At 43.7% G+C, this 17704-nt stretch overlaps 1 protein-coding gene across 1 annotated transcript in view; it reads left to right on the top strand.

Moving 5' to 3' along the window:
* MRPL13 (mitochondrial ribosomal protein L13) overlaps window positions 1-17704 on the top strand; it is a 120352-nt gene that overhangs the window by 7371 nt on the left and 95277 nt on the right. The window contains exon 2 of the mRNA XM_077493280.1: window positions 8634-8757. Coding sequence (XP_077349406.1) covers window positions 8634-8757 — 124 coding nt within the window. The remainder of the gene's footprint in view (window positions 1-8633; window positions 8758-17704) is intronic.

Genomic DNA, 17704 nt, shown 5'->3' on the forward strand with positions numbered 1-17704 from the left:
GGGCGGAGCATGTCCAAAACAGTCCATGGCTGCCGACCCAGAAGGAGTTCTGCTGGAGTTTTCCCGGTGGTTGCATGTGGTGTGTTTCTGTAAGCAGAAAGGAAGGAGTCCAGCTGCTGGGGTGACAGGGACTGCTGTTTACTTGTAGCCACTGTAGCTTTGAAATAGCGTTTAAAAGTCTGCACAAACCGCTCTGCTTGACCATTTGTAGCTGGGTGGTAAGGTGCGGTCAACTTGTGCTTGATGTTGTGGGCAGTCAAGAAACGCTGAAACTCCTGACTGGTGAATTGTGCACCGTTGTCTGTGACGATTTCTCTGGGGTATCCAAATGTAGCAGCGAGATGTAACAGTATGGAAACTGTTGCCTTAGTTGTTGGCTGAGTAACAGGAATGACCTCAGGCCACTTTGAATGGGCGTCCACTATGATCAAGAAGGTGTGTCCTCTGATCGGACCTGCAAAGTCCAAGTGTAGTCGAAACCAAGGAACCGTGGGCCAAGTCCAGGGCTGGACGCACCCTCGAGGAGGGTCTCTTGCAGTTTGTGCACATCCAGCACAAGCATTCACATATGTTGTGATATCCGAGTCTAAGTTTGGCCACCACACATAGCCTCGGGCCTTTTGTTTCATACGTGTGCCCCCGGGATGACCAGTATGTAGCAAGTCCAGAATGTGTCTCCGGAGGGTCTGTGGAATGATCACTCGGTCTCCCCATAAAACACAGTTACCAGCCACAGTTAATTCCATACGCCTACGGAAATAAGGTTCATAATCCTGTGTGACGGTTGCAGGCCAACCGTACCGTACCCAGGAGAGTATTGTTTTCAGAAAGGTATCCTTGGCTGTATGGGCTGCTATCTCCCCAGAAGACAAGAAGGACAGGCTGGTGTAACGACAACTCTTGACCGGTGGAGAGGAGTCCATTGACCTCCCTGTCAGTCGGGACATTGCATCCGCATTAGGATTGGCATCATGACCGCGATACTGGATTTTATAACTGTACGCTCCCAAGAACAGGGCATAGCGTTGGAGGCGGGCCGCAGTAGTCTGAGAGATGCCTTTGTCAGGGCTAAAGATCTGAAGGAGTGGTTTATGGTCTGTCAGTATGGTGAATTCCCTACCATACAGGTAAAGATGAAACTTCTTAATAGCCCATATCAGCGCAAGAGCCTCTTTGTCAATGTGAGAGTAATTGCTTTCTGCTTTTGTCAAAGACATGGAGGCAAATGCCACTGGTTTTTCTGACCCATCAGGTAAGATGTGAGACAGTACAGCCCCCAGACCATAGGGTGAGGCATCACAAGCCAAGGTCAGAGGCTTCTGGAGGTCATAGTGAACAAGCATGCGTGACGCCAACAGCTTCCGCTTAGAGACTTCAAAAGCGCGTTGGCATGCAGCCGACCAGTCCCATCTGGAGTGTTTCTCCAAAAGCTTGTTCAACGGAAACAAGGTGTGTGCCAGATCTGGCAGAAATTTGTGGTAATAGTTCAGCAAGCCAAGGTATGATCGCAGCTGCTGGACATTGGTTGGGGCAGGAGCTTTGACTAAGGCATCAACCTTGGCTTCTGTGGTGTGTATACCGTCTGCATCCACAAGGTGGCCACAAAACTCCAATTTTGGCACCATGAATTGGCATTTTGCTAAGTTCACTTTCAGACCCTGCTCTTGGAGTCTTTCCAACACAAGCTCCACGTTTCGCTTGTGTTCCTGGTCCGTCCGTCCCGTGATGAGCATGTCATCTAACAGGCACTGAGTGAAAGGAATGTCCGCCAAAATCTCATCCATCTTCCGTTGCCAAATGGCTGGGGCAGAGGCTACACCAAACACCATCTGATTGTACTCATACAGTCCCTTGTGGGTGTTGATGGTCAGAAACTTGCGGGAAGAAGGATGGACCTCAAACTGTAAATATGCTTGTTTGAGATCAAGCTTGGTGAACTTTTGACCCCCTGCAAGAGAGGCAAAAATGTCATCTACTCTGGGTAGAGGATACGGGTCTATTTCCAGTTGGGAGTTCAGTGCCATGCGGAAATCGCCACAAATGCGCAAGTCCCCATTCGCTTTCTTCACTGGTACAACAGGTGATGCCCACTCGCTGTGCTCTACCTTTGAGATGACACCTTGTTCCTCCAGCCGACTTAGTTCTGCTTCCACTCCTGCTCGGAGTGCGAAAGGTACTGTGCGAGCTTTGAAGAACTTAGGCTGGGCGTTGGGTTTCAGCTTGAGTCTCACACAATCATGCTTTATTTTTCCCAACTGGTCATCAAAGATCTTTGGGAACCGCTGCTTCAGGGACACCACCCATCCCTCATTATCTCCTAATGGAATTGTCACAGTGTTACAGGGATTTATGGCGATGTCTGGCATACCAAAGTGAGCAATCCAGTCTCTCCCAAAGAGAGGGGGTCCCCCATTCTCTAGTATATATAATGGCAGTCTCTTTGTCTGACCCTTGTACAATACCTGCACTTTTGCATAACCCAGTGGGTGGAGTATCTGCTTTGAGTATGTCTGCAGTTTGATTGGCGTTGGGCGGACAGTTGTTCGGGTCTGAAGTTGTCTCCATTGTTTCTGAGTGATAACTGAAACTGCTGCTCCTGTGTCTACATCCATCTTTAGTTTCTTTCCCTCAATGGTTACCTCTACAGTCATTGCAGAGGGTGCTGAATGCATATGATGTATGTCTAAACTGTGGAGCACTTCCTCATCCTCTGACTCAGATGATGATGTATATCTTCCCACCATATATGTCATTGTCTTGGGGTTCAGAGGTTGTTTATCTCGCACCTTCTTGCTCCGGCAAACTCGTTTCAGATGTTCTGTTTTACCACAATTATGACAGGTCTGATCCTTAAAGCGGTAGTAAACCCGCAATTTTTTTTTTTTTTTTTTTTTTTTTAAACCTGCAAAGCAAAATGCATAATGAGCTAGTATGCACCGCATACTAGCTCATTATGAAATACTTACCTTAGAACGAGGCCCCGACATCTGGCCCGATCCACGCCGAGGGAGCCGACATGCTCCCTCGGCGTCTCTTCCGGGTATCGCGGCTCCGGCGCTGTGAGTGGCCGGAGCCGCGATATCGTCACTCCCGCGCATGCGCGCGGGAGATTTCAGTCCGGCCGCACGAGCGCTGCCGGATTTTCACGGAGAGAACCCCCTTGTGCGAATGCGCCGCTGCAGTCAGCGGCGCATACCGAGGGGAATATCTCCTAAACCGTACAGGTTTAGGAGATATTATTTTTACCTACAGGTAAGCCTTATTATAGGCTTTCCTGTAGGTAAAAGTTTAAAAATTGACCATACTACCACTTTAAACCTGCAGACTTTGTGATCATGGTCTGTATTCCCACAACGGTAGCAAGCTGACCCCCGGCTTGGTGGAGGTCTGTATTTCCAGTTTGCAACTGTGGGCTTGACTGCTGTTCTGAAAACTTCTTGTTTCACCTCTTCTCTTCTGCCCTGAGAGTTCAATTCCTCTGTATCTTTCACAGCCATTTCCATCATTGAAGCTATCTCAATTGCCTTTGCAAGGGTAAGGTCTTTCTCTGTTAACAGTCTCTTTTGGCTAGAGTCACAATTCAGTCCCATGACAAACTTATCTCTCAGTGCAGTAGGTAGGTACTCCCCAAAAGAACAGGTAGAGGCTAGTCTGCGAAGGGCGAGCACATAAGCTTTAATTTCTTCACCTGGCTGCTGCTGCCTCTGATAAAAACAAAATCTTTCTGCAATCTCTAGTGGTTTAGGCTGGAAGTGACCCTCTAACAGTGTCAGGAGCTCTGCCAATGTCTTAGTTGCTGGTTTTACAGGAAAAAGGAGATCCCTGAGAGTGTCATATGTCTGAGCACCGACCACTGTCAGAAATACTGCTACTTGCCTTTCACCTGGGATGCCATTTGCACTGAAATACTGTTCCAGTCTCTCCACCCAGGAACTCCAGGATGTCTGTTCTCCACCAAATTCACTTAATGTCCCAATCAATGACATTTTCCTGCTGGGATCTGTGATTGCTTTTATCCAGGTAACAATCCACAATGTCTTTGTCTCTCTCTCTCAGACTGATAGACACTTTGTAAATCCCATCCTCGTCGCCACTGTTATATCCTCTGTGTTGTGAGAGACACAAGACTCTGGTCTGGAACAATGGAAGTTTATTTCCAGTACTCAGTTTACACTGCAACATGCATCTCAGGACAGTACATCTTATTAGGCTCTTACATGTGTCCAAGATGGCTACTATACCCCTTGACCCTTGGCATCACTCCTGGGGTGGAGCCAGCCTTAAAGTGGCAGTACATGTGAAACCCTTTAGGTATAACACTTCCACTGCTTGAATTGGCGTGGGTTCCACCCCCTGGATCTCGGGAACCATGCATTCGGACCAAAACGGTGTGACCGGAATGTGCCTCGACGTACGTTTCGTCATAATGACGTTGCTTCCATAAATATCTCATCAGTTACCATAAAGTCATGCCTATTCATAAAAAAATATTTTCCACATTTGCTGAAGAATTACACAATAAATATATAAAAAAAACAAAAAAAAAATACGATATAACTCATAAGTCCGTTCAGTGTCTCGATTCCAAAGTGACTTGTGCTACAAAAGATAAGCCAGCAAGTGGAGAACTGGAAATCACTCGTACTCCTCCCTGGGGTCCACACTCACCACATGGCCAAACCCCTAAAGGCACCACCCACAAAGCACTTCCATTATTGTTAGATGCTATACAAGTATATTCTCCTCCTCCCTACTGTATATGATCAGTGCACCTGCTCACGTGGGAATGGATGGACAAGAAAACATCTTGTACTGTAAATCCACTGGTATATTTTATTTGCTTCAGTCCCAGAAGGATTTACCACCTTCCTGACCAGCTAATTTTTTGTTATACGGCACTGCGCCGCTTTAACTGACAATTGCACGGTCGTGCGATGCTGTACCTGAACAAAATTGGGTACGATTTTTTTTTTTTTTGTGCCACAAATAGAGCTTTCTTTTGCTGGTATTTTATCACCTGTGCTTTTTTTATTTTTATTTTTTGCGCTATAAACAAAAAAGAGCGACAATTTTGAAAATAAAAATAACAATATTTTTTGCTATAATAAATATCCCAAAAAAAAACAAATTTCTTCATCAGTTTAGGCCAATATGTAGTCTAATACATATTTGGTAACAAAAATCGCATTGTGTGTATATTATTTGGTTTGTGCAAAAGTTATAGCGTCTACAAAATAGGGAATAGATTTATGGCATTTTTATTATTTTTTTTTTTTTTTTTTTTTTTTTTTTTACTAGTAATGGCGATCAGTGAGATTTTTTCTTTTGCGGGGCTTCAACATTGCGGTGGACAGATTGGACACTTTTTTTTTTTTTTTTTTTTGAGACCAGTGATGTTTTTGCAGCAATCGGAGCTAAAAATAGCCACTGATTACTGTATAAATGTCACTGGCAGGGAAGGAGTTAACACTAGGGGACGATCAAGGGGTTAAATGTTCCCCAGGGAATTGTTTATAACTGTAGGGGGGGGGGGGACTGGACTGCCTGGAAGTAGCGAGAGATCGCTGTTCCTGATCACTAGGAACAGCAGATCTCTCTCTACTTCCCTGACGGAACGGGGATCTGTTTGTTTACATTTACAGATCCTCAATCTGGCTCTCTGACAGTTAACCTCCTCGCGCCCGCCCTATAGCCGAATTACGGCCGTAGAGCAGGCGCGTTCGTTCGGGCGGTCGTCCCTGGACGGCCTGATGTTTACTTCCGCAATGCGCGCCGCCGCGGGCGCGCATCGCGGAAGTTCTGTGTTCGCCGTGTCCCCCGGGGACAGGCAAACACAGATCGCTGTAAACGGCCAATCACAGCGGCCGTTTACAGCGTGATCGGCGTGTCCAATGGGAGATGATCTCATATGTAAACATATGAGATCATCTCGCAGCGCCGCTCTCCTTCCTCGCACAGACAGTGCGAGAGGGGAGAGATGAACGGCTGCAGCGGCAGCCGTTCTGATTCTGGAAAAAAAAAAAATTAAAAAAATGAAATAAAAAGTGCCATCCGCCCCCAGCAGTGCCATCCGCCCCCAGCAGTGCCATCCGCCCCCAGCAGTGCTATCTGCCCCAGTGCCATCCACCCCAGTGCTACCTGCCCCCAGTGCCATCCACCCCAGTGCTACCTGCCCCCAGTGCCATCCACCCCAGTGCTACCTGCCCCTAGTGCCATCCACCCCAGTGCTACCTGCCCCTAGTGCCATCCACCCCAGTGCTACCTGCCCCCAGTGCTACCTGCCCCCAGTGCCATCCACCCCAGTGCCATCCACCCCAGTGCCACCTGCCGTCAGTGCCACCTGCCCCCAGTGCCACCTGCCGTCAGTGCCACCTGCCGTCAGTGCCACCTGCCGTCAGTGCCACCTGCCGTCAGTGCCACGTGTCATCAGTGCCACATAGTGCCATCTGTCATCAGTGCCACGTATCAGTGCCATTTGTCATCAGTGCCACCTGTCAGTGTCACGTGCCATCTGTTGTCAGTGTCACGTGTCATCAATGCCACTTATCAGTGCCATCTGTCATCAGTGTCACGCGTCATCGGTGCCATGTATTAGTGCCATCTGTCATCGGTGGCACATATTAGTGCCACGTATTAGTGCCATCTGTCATCGGTGCCACGTTTCAGTGCCACGTGTCATCAGTGCCACGTATTAGTGCCACGTGTCATCAGTGCCACGTATAAGTGCCACGCGTCATCAGTGCCACATATTAGTGCCATCTGTCATCAGTGCCACATATTAGTGCCATCTGTCATCAGTGCCACCTGTCATCATTGCCACGTATCAGTGCCATCTGTCATCAGTGTCACGTGTCATTGTCCTGGTGCTTCAAAAGTGTAATAAATAGTCAACAAGTTAGATGTGTAACTTATGTTCCTAGAACACATGATGGCGCTACCTGCATGTTGGGCCTCTCTATGTGGCCAGGCTGTGAAAAAGTCCCACACATGTGGTATTGTAATACTCAGGAGGAGTAGCAGAATTTTTTGGGGGGTGTCATTTGTGGTATACACATGCCACGTGAGAGAAATAACCTATTACAATGACAATTTTGTGGAGAAAAAAAAAAAAATGAAAAATCTTAATTTTGCAAAGAATTGTGGGAAAAAAATGACAACATCAAAAAGCTCACTATACCTCTTACTAAATACCTTGGAATGTCTACTTTCCAAAAAGGGGTCATTTGGGGGGTATTTGTACTTTCCTGACTTGTTCGGGTCACAAGAAGCGAGATAGGCCACCAGTACATCAGATGTGATCAATTTTGTGCGATTCGCACCACAGCTTGTAGACTCTCTAACTTTCACAAAGACCAAATAATATCCACTAATTTGGGTTATTTTTACCAAAGACATGTAGCAGTATAAATTGTGACCAAAATTTATGAAGAAAAATTAATAATTTGCATAATTCTGTCACAGAAACAAAGAAATATGCGTTTTTTTTCAAAATTTTCGGTCTTTTTTCATTTATAGCGCAAAAAATAAAAACCCCAGAGGTGATCAAATACCACCAAAAGAAAGCTCTATTTGTGGGAAAAAAAGGACAAAAAATTCATTTGGGTACAGTGTTGCATGACTGAGTAATTGTCATTCAAATTGTGAGAGCACCGAAAGCTGAAAATTGGTCTGGGCAGGAAGGTGTTTAAGTGCCCTGTAAGCAAGTGGTTAAAGCAATTCGTGCCGGGGGGAGCCAACCTGATGCCGTAAAATGATGGTGGCTGGTAAAAAAAAATTCAAAAACTCACATACAAAGGACAGAAGTAAATGCTATATCCAGAAAAAGAAGAGACTTCCACCATGTCAGATGACAAGTGTGGTGGTCCCATCCCTAATTTGATAAACAAAAAAAAGAATACCCCCTAAATGGGACTTTGAAGGACCACCAACACAAATGTTGAATAGAAAACTATTTAATAATAAATAGTTGTAGATCAAACACCCTTTGGAGAGTATTCGTGTCATTTCACATTTTTGTCATATTTTGTATTTTGGCATTTGTTTGTATTTATTGTATGTAACTTTTTCAGACAAATTACGTCTTTTTATCCTTGATCTACAACTATTTATTATTAAATCATTTTCTATTCAACATTTGTGTTGGTGGTCCTTCAAAGTTCCATTTAGGGGGTATTCTTTTTTTTTTTTTTTTTTTTTTTTTTTTTTTTTTTTAAATGCTATGTCCAGGACACCTTGTGTTCCAGAGACTGAAGGACTGAAAACTGAAAGTGACTTAATGACGCTCCAAGCCCCACCCTACGCGTTTCATTGGTGTCATTATCAGGAGCTGCCCACTGCTCTACGCACGCAACAAATCCCACATTGAGACCATAAAGAATGAATGTAGCCACTCTGTAACAGGATCAGATCACAGCAGCCAACGAAAGGGGGAAAAAAAAAAGAAAAATATTTTGACAGGCTTTTTTTTTTTTTTTTAAGGGGTCTTTTTGTGCTAAGAATACACACATGAATAGGTTATTTTCTTTAAACGGAACTCTCTGATTTTAGCACATTGTCATGGATTGAAATATGAAGTCGCTTATTGGTTTGTTTCCTGTAGCTGTATTTTAATATATTGTTTTTCTTCTGTCTAGCAATGGGCCACATTCTCACGGATATGGCATGTTATTGATGCCAGGATGCAGCCACCAGGGAAGATTGCGGCGCTGTGCTCCACCCACCTGCAGGGGATACACAAGCCGATCTACCACGCTCTGAGTGAGTCTACTGGAGAGGAATGCAATAGAAAATAGTAGATGTTGTCATCAGTAATCTGATCTGATTGTGGGCCCATTCACATTGTTCTGTGAGCGTTCAGACGTGTCTCTGGGGGCATTGCTGGGCTTTGTGCTGTAGCCCATTTATTTCTTGTGAACCCTTGAAGATGAAATCCTAAAATAGACCGCTACTCCAGTGATCTCCACTTGCCTCCTGGTCCCATGCTGAGACGTTGGCTTGCTGCATCAAAAACGCAGGAGGTCGGTCGCTCAGCATAACTGCCAATCAGAGAATGCTTTGTATTTTCTCAAGGAATGCAAAGTGTTCTCTAATTGGACAAAACGGAGAAGTGGGGGCAGTGATGTCATGCTCAAAAAAAGCCTTGCATTCATTCAGTACATGCAAAACATTTTTTGAATGGCACTGATGCCAAGCAGCCGACCCCCCCTGTGTTCAGAAAGTAGCAGGGCAGCTGCTCAGCACGGGTCCCAGAAGCTGGTAGAGATCACTGGAGTGATGGTGTCCATTTCAGTGATTTCCAGATTCCAGTGGCATCAGCCAGGTATGGTGTATATACAGTGGGTTGAAAAAAGTATTCATACCCCTTGAAATTTTCCACATTTTGTCATGTTGCAACCAAAAATGTAAAAGTATTTTATGTGATAGACAAACACAAAGTGACACATAATTGTGAAGTGGAAGGAAATTGATCAATTTATTTTTTATTTTTTTACAAATAAATATGTGAAAAGTGAGGTTTGCATTTGTATTCAGCCCCCTTTACTCTGATACCCCTAACTAAAATCCAGTGGAACCAATTGCCTTCAGAAGTCACCTAATTAGTAAATAGAGTCCACCTGTGTGTAATTTAATCTCAGTAAAAATACAGCTGTTCTGTGAAGCCCTCAGAGGTTTGTAGAGAAGAAACGGCATCATGAAGGCCAAGGAACACACCAGGCAGGTCAGGGATAAAGTTGCGGAAAAGTGTCTTTTTATTTTTTTATGAAAATTCTTTTTATTGAAAAAATTCACTGTGAAGGTACAAAACAGGTCCATTGCGGCATACCCCGGCCAATTGGTGCACGTAGCCATGTGCATAACCGCATACAGCTCACCACGTATCTTAAAACTAAACATATCTAACTATAGTTAAAACGAACAATATATCTAGCACCCAGTTTTCACATGGTAGGATAATGGTAGGAGATCTCTATTCCTGTAGGACTTCTTATCTGTCTGAGCCGGACGTTACAAGGACAGCTAGGATGGAGTGTGATCACTCGACCTCTGGACTAACACCACCACTCACTTGTCTGGGGCCTGGACCCCAACACTCAACAGGGCCAGGTAGTTATTAAGGGTATCTAACCAGGATAGTCCCCAACAGGCTGATCATCTGTCGTGGACTCTGAGTGTGTCTACAAGTGCCAGACTTTTTCATGTTATTTGGGGCATCCTCTGGCTAAATATGTTGCTTTGTAGAGATCGATCATTGTAGGGCTGAAACAACTAATCGATAAATCAACAACTATGAAATTAGTAAATTACTATTTTCATAATTGATCGGCCAGTAACATAATGGGGTTACAAAAACTATAATGAGCCCTTTTATAGTCAAAAAATCACTACTTAAATATTACTTTCACAGTTCTACAGTAAAAAAAATTAACCCCTTACAGTAGAGATTATTTGCTTTTTTTGTACTATAAATAGCTAATTTTAGTTTTTTTTTTAACCCCATTATGTTACTAAATGTCTTAGGCCTGGTTCACATCTCTGTGTTTTTTGGTGCGTTTTGCAGAAACGCACTACAGTGCATTTACATGGTTTCCTTTGGGACACGTTCACATCTATGCTTTTTTCAGCCACTGCATATTTGGAAAGGGTCAGGGACTTTTTTTGTTTTGTATTTTTAACTCAAAACTGTGTTTTTTGTTTTTTTTGGTTCAATATACTGCAATGGAGAAGCTGCAGAAATGCATGTCATGTGTTTTTGCAGCAATTTGTGTTTTTTAATCTGCCCAACAACAAATTGGCTAAAAAAAAAAAATGCAAAAACGCAAATCGCAGCAAATCACATGCAAAAAATCAAAAAGCACTGCAGAAACGGATCAAAAGCAAACTGCATAGATATGTACTGAGCCTTATGCTGGCCACACAGATCGATTTTCAGACGAGAATGTTCATATGAAAAATCTTTGTACATTCGCTAAATGAAAGAATGTTGTTTGAAATTTTCACTTGTTTTTAACATTGTTTTTAAAACAAATGTAATTTCAGAACGGAAATCACATACACTGTCTGAAAATTCCTTTGACCAAGAAGTTTTTTTTATTTCCAAATTTTCTGGACACTGTGGTTGAAAATGAACGTCGATTTGACCCCACTAACGATTAGAAAATCGAACGAACGTTCTTAAAATTAGTTTTCTTTGAAGGAAGATATTGTTTTTTTTAAATAAATAAATTTTTTGTTTTTTAAATAAATACATTTTGAGTCTGATGATGTTTACCAGATTCACCCTTTAATAGTATATACAGTATATCCCCTCCTCATAGTATATACAGTATATCTCTTCTCTCTGTTATTCTCAGAGTGGATTACAGATTTTGCTTTCTAATCATATAGTTGGTTATTTATATTTACCACTGTATGGCGATATTTAAGAATAAATTGCCTTTTTTTTAAACTTTACATATTGACTAAATTATACACCACATTTTTTTTTTTTTTTAAGGTTATGATTCGAAACCATAATCAGCCAACTAATCGATTATGAAAATAATCGTTAGTTGCAGCCGTATATCATTGTATTCATTAATGTTTTCCACAATGGCAAGATAGGGGGGGTTGGCTGACTTCCATTTTAGTACTATGGCTTTCCTTGCGTAAAATAATAGGATACCTATTAGGGTACGTGTTGCTTTAGCTAACCCCAGCAGTTCCGCAGTTCTTGAACCTGTGGACAATCCCAGAATATATGTAGGTAGCCAGCAGGGATACCAGAGAACCTCCAGCAAGCAGCCGATGAGGTTGGGTATATGCGATGAACGCGTTGTCCCTAGTTGCAACTAGTGGTTGAAGCGGGTAATCCCATATGTTTTCCCAGTCTTCACTGTCCAGCTCCTGCACCTCTGCCGACCACAGGCCTCACAACCCATCCAAGTTGTGGAGAAGTTGAAAGCAGGGATAGGCTATAAAAAGATATCCCAAGCTTTGAACATCACACGGAGCACTGTTCAATCCATCATCTGAAAATGAATCCTAAGAAGAAAATCCCCTAGGGGTGGATTTTAAAGGCACGCACAACTTGTTTAGGAAAAAGTACAAAAATATTTTTTTATTGCATAAAACAAACATAGGGAAAATATACAGTATACATAAAAAGATTTTATCTCTGGGTACAGTTATAGAGACATTGTTAACAGCAATGTACACCACTAGAATTAATAGTGTGATCCATGTAAGTATAGTCACCCTACGCGTTTCGGAGCTTAATAAAGCATATCCTTCTTCAGGGTGTGGATACAACATTTACATGGGATAGAACTTGTGGCGGGGTAATGGTATCCCAAAGGTATTATTTGATAAAAGCAGAGGATGGTAGATGACCTTATATACAGAGTACAATTTGCCAGTGTTGAAAGCCCATAGAGAAGTAGAAAGAGAGAAGGCAGGTGGTATTGAGCATGTTGCAGATAAAGCCGAAAACTTCTGCGGATGCTGTAGGCCAACAGGCAATACACCGGATTGGAGCTCCAGAGGATTATCACCCTGGTAAACCATAGGAGGTATGTAGGATACAGGCACAGTGACAACCCATTAGAGCGGTGCTCCGCATATGCAGTCATCTGAAAATGGAAAGGGTATGACACAACTGCAAACCTACCAAGACATGGCCGTCCACCTAAACTGACTGGCTGGACAAGAAGAGCATTAATCAGAGAAACAGCCAAGAGGCCCATGGTAACTCTGGAGGAGCTGCAGAGATCCACAGCTCAGGTGGGAGAATCTGTCCACATGATAACTATTAGTCCTCCACTCCACAAATCTGGCCTTTATGGAAGAGTGTGCAAGCAAAAAGACATTGTTGAAAGAAAGCCATAAGAAGTCCCGTTTGCTGTTTGCGAAAAGTCATGTGGGGGACTCGGCAAACATGTGGAAGAAGGCTCTCTGGTCATGTGAGACCAAAATTGAAAATCAAATTTAAAAGCAAAACACTATGTGTGGCGGAAAACGAACACTGCACATCACCCTGAACACACCATCCCCACCGTGAAACATGGTGGTGGCAGCATCATGTTGTGGGGATGCTTTTCTTCAGCAGGGACAGGGAAGCTGGTCGGAGTTGATGTGAAGATGGATGGAGCCAAAACAGGACAATCTTAAGCCCCATACACACGGTCGGACTTGTACAAACTTTTCCGTGGACTTTTGTACAAAGTGTGTTGTCCACAAGTTTGTATTGCATACACACGGTCGGACTTTTTGACAACAAACATGAACGTAATGACGTCACAACGTACTGACGCCGCTTCAAAAGAGGACGTTCAATGACTCCTGCGCCACCTTTGGTCAACTTCTGTATTGTAGTCTGATCGTTTGCATAGGCTCTGAGCATGCGTGTTTGTACCTTGTACAAAAGTCCGATGCCTTTGCATACACACGGTCGGACTTTGCTCCTTCGGACTTCTGTTGTCAAAAAGTTTGTCCGTTCGCAGAGCCAACAAAAGTCCGATGAAAACAGAAAAAGTTTGTCCGATGGAGCGTACACACAGTCGGATGTTGCTCCAAAACAGCTAATTTGCATGTTTGTTGTCAAAAAGTCCGACCGTGTGTACGGGCCTTTAGAAGAAAACCTGTAATGCTGCGTACACACGGTGGGAATTTCGGCCAGCAAAAGACCGATGACAGCTTTTTGTCGGAAAATGCGACCATGTGTTTGCTCCATCGGAATTTTGCTGGCTGAATTTTCGCCAGCAAAAGATTGAGAGCAGGTTCTCAATTTTTCAGACGGAAATTCCGATCGCATGTATGCAATTCTGACACGCAAAAACTCACGCATGAGTTTCAACTACGAGACAGAAGCTATTCGCTACTGGCTATTCAACTTCCTTTTTCTAGTCCCATCGTACGTGTTGTACGTCACAGCATTCTTGATGGTCGGGATTTGGTGTGACCGTGTATATGCAAGACAGCTTGAGCGGAATTCCACCGGGAAAACCATCAGAGCTTTTTCTGGGCAAAATTCAGATCGTGTGTATGGGGGCATTAGAGTCTGCAAAAGACTTGAGACTGGGGCAGAGGTTCACCCTCCAGTAGGACAACGACCCTAAACATACAGCCAGAGCTACAATGGAATGGTTTAGATCAAAGCATATTTATGTGGTAGAGTGGCCCAGTCAAAGTCCAGACCTAAATCCAATTGAGAGTTTGTGGCAAGACTTGAAAATTGCTTTTCAGAAACTCTCATCCAATCGGACAGAGCTTGAGATATTTTGCAAAGAATGACCAAAAATGTCTCTCCTAGATGTGCAAAGCTGGTAGAGACATCCTCACAAAGACTTGCAGCTGTAATTACAGCGAAAGGCGGTTCTACAAAGTATTGCCTCAGAGGGGCGCCATACAAATGCACCTCACATTTTTTCATATATTTTATTTGTAAAAAAAATTTGAAAATCATTTATCATTTTCCTTCCACTTCACAATTATGTGTCACTTTGTTGGTCTGTCACATAAAATCCCAATAAAATACATTTATGTTTTTGGTTGTAACAGGACAAAATGTGGAAAATTGCAAGGGGTATGAATACTTTTACAAGGCACTGTACATACCGGTAGTTACAATGGTCCTAACTGGATTAATTTTTGCGTATTTTTTTATTTTTTTTGTGAATTTACACTATTGCAGCCGTCCTATATCCCTGCATTCACCAAAGCTGGGGCTTCCTGCTGATTAGAGAGCTGTAGCTTTGATTCCACAGGGGATGCAGAGAGACCACTGCTTTCTTACAGAGAACAGGTGTCCTGCTCTGCAGCTGTTGGCAGAGGACAGGCTTTTCTACCCAAGATGTGTCTGCTTTCTAAATAAAGCCAACTGTAAGACTTTGAACACTTTAGGTTTTAACTTCTTGCTGTACACCCACGGAAGATTTTCTGTCTGCACCACACCTGATCAAGTGTCTTATTCAGAGTGAAATAGAAACTGGCGCAGAGTTAGCACATAAAAAACAAAGTGACAGTAGCATTGTTCAATATAGAAAACTGCCACAGATCCCAACCTGGTGTACAGGATGGGAATTGTCAGTAGACAGCTCACATTCCCCTCTCTGCTCGTGCAGAGATCACAATACATGAGCAGAGGTGGCAGCTTTTGTCCTTCTTTCTGCACTCAGCTGAATGGCGGTGGAGGGAGAATAGGATGGGGTAGAGGAATCCGAAGCATTCAGCTTCAGTTCTGTGCTGTGTCTGTCACAGACATGGCATAGAAAAGTCAGAAGGTCACTCTTAATTAACAAAGGGGCTTGCACACCTCTTGTAATATGGCTCAGGATCTGCTCCGTTCTCTTTGGTTAGAAGAGTGGTATAGACATAGCTTGTGCCGCTCTTTGCTAATTCCCCCTCATTATGATCTGTGTTTAACCTTACAGGATTGGAGATGAGGGCTACTTTACAGGCATCAAGCAGGATGCCTAAAGATTGTTGAAAGTTCTAAAAAGGCTGTAAAACTCCTTGTTGTGTATACTGAGGTTGTACAAGACGATGAGTGTGAAGGCCTTTTGTGTATTTTAACCACTTAATGACCAGTTAATGTTTTGTGATACGGCACTGCGTTACTTTAACTGACAATTGAGTGTGACGCTGTACCCAAATAAAACTGATTTCTTTTTTTTCTTCCCCCACAAATAGAGCTTTCTTTTTGATGGTATTTGATCACCTCTGCTCCTTTTTTTTTTTATTTTATTTTATTTTGCACTATAAACAAAAAAAACATTATTTTTTTTTCTTTCTTTGCTATAATGCATATCCAAAAAAAGTATATAAGATATTCATCAGTTTAGGCCAATATGTATTCTTCTACATAATTTAAAAAATAGCATTAAGCATCTATTGATTGGTATTTATAGCGTCTATAAAATAGGGGATATATTTATGGCATTTTTATTTATATTTTTATTTTTTTTAATTTTTTTTTACTAGTAATGGTGGTGATCATCGATTTTTAGCAGGACTGCGACATTGTGGCGGAATAATGGGATGCTTTTGCCACTTTTTTTTGTTTTTTTTTGTTTTGTGACCAGTGACATTGCAGTGATCAGAGCTAAAAAATAGCCACTGATTACTGTATAAATGTCACAGGCAGGGAAGGGGTTAACACTAGGGGGCGATCAAGGAGTTAAGTGTTTCCCTAGGGAGGTGTTTTCTAACTGTGGGGGGAGTGGACTGACTGGGAGTAGAGAGAGATCGCTGTTCCTAATCACTAGGAACGGATGATCTCGCTGTACTCTCCTGTCAGAGTGGGGATCTGCTTTGCTTACATGCCTCTCTGAAGAGTGATCGCGGATGGCCAGCTGACGCCAGACTCGAGCATTTGGCTCCCCTGATGTGCAGCGGGCACACGTACGCCCACAGTGTCTCGTGCATGAAACGACATACAAGTGCGTCGTTTCGCGCAATGGGGCCACCCTGCCACAGTAAATGCGGTGAGCGGTCCTTAAGTGGTTAAAGGGATTGTAAAGGCAATTTTTTTACATTTTTTTAAATAACAAACATGTTATACTTACCTGCACTGTGCAGCTCGTTTTGCACAGAGTGGCCCCGAACCTGGTCTTCTGGGGTCCCTCAGTGGCTGTCTCGGCTCCTCCCTGCAAGAACCAAGCACCTTCATGCGTGCTCTGTCGGATGGTGGTTAGTTCTTGCGGGCGTGCTCCCGTGATACAGCCGGCGGCTATAGCCGCTCACTGTATCACTCAGCCCCACCTCCGGTGCGCCACGTCATTGGATGTGATTGACAGCAGCGCAAGCCAATGGCTGCGCTGCTTTCAAGCCATCCACTCTAGCCAATCAACAGCTGGGCTGAGCGGCGAAGAGGAGATCGGGGGCGAGCGCAGCAGGTAAACGGGCTCAGATAAGTAAAAGGGGGGGGGGGGGGGGCGGTATTGTCCGATGTTTTTTCACCTTAATGTATAGGATGAATTAAGGTGAAAAAAAACGCAAAACTTTACTGGGGAAGGTAACTTCCTTCCCCCTCCACACTTTTTTTTTTTTTTTTTTCTTCTCCCCCAATATGTAAAGCGGCCTCTTCTTGCAAGTAACATACACTACCGTTCATTTCTGTTGAAGCACATGTGGGAAGCCGTAGTTAAAGTGGAGGACCACCATGAAAAAAAATTTACAAAAAAAAAATGAAAATTTTTATTTTTTTTTCACTTGCCAGAAATGACTGTTGCTAGGCACATCATCCTAATCTGCCTCTTCCTCCTCCGCAGAGATCTTCTATCTTCTCTCCTCCGTGCGGCGTCTTCTGGGTAATGGGTCGCGCTGTGTTCTGGGAACTGTGTGTCCCATTCACAAAGCGCTGTGAGACTCGCGCATGCGCAGTAGGAAACGGGCAGTGAAACCGCAAGGCTCCACTGCCTGTTTCCCTTAGCCAAAATGGCGGCGCAGGGCCCGAGAGCTGAGGGACGGGTCAGCCTCAGGCGGCCGACATCGTGGGCGCCCTGGACAGGTAAGTGTTTGCAGCTGCTGACTTTTAATTTTTTCTTTTTTTTAAACCGGCCCTCCTCTTTAAACTGCAACCACGTTTTGCAACATAAAGATGTGATGGTATGATTCGCACCACTAAATACAATTGTAAAGCATTCTCCGCACATTTGAGGTTCAAGAGAATGTGTGATCGGATCCTGAGTGATTTTTGTAGTACCATATTTTACCAGCAGAGGGCACT

The sequence above is a fragment of the Lithobates pipiens genome, unplaced genomic scaffold (assembly GCF_037356315.1).
Source record: "Lithobates pipiens isolate NorthernLeopardFrog02 unplaced genomic scaffold, aLitPip1_a1.2 Scaffold_19, whole genome shotgun sequence".
Lineage (NCBI taxonomy): Eukaryota > Metazoa > Chordata > Amphibia > Anura > Ranidae > Lithobates > Lithobates pipiens.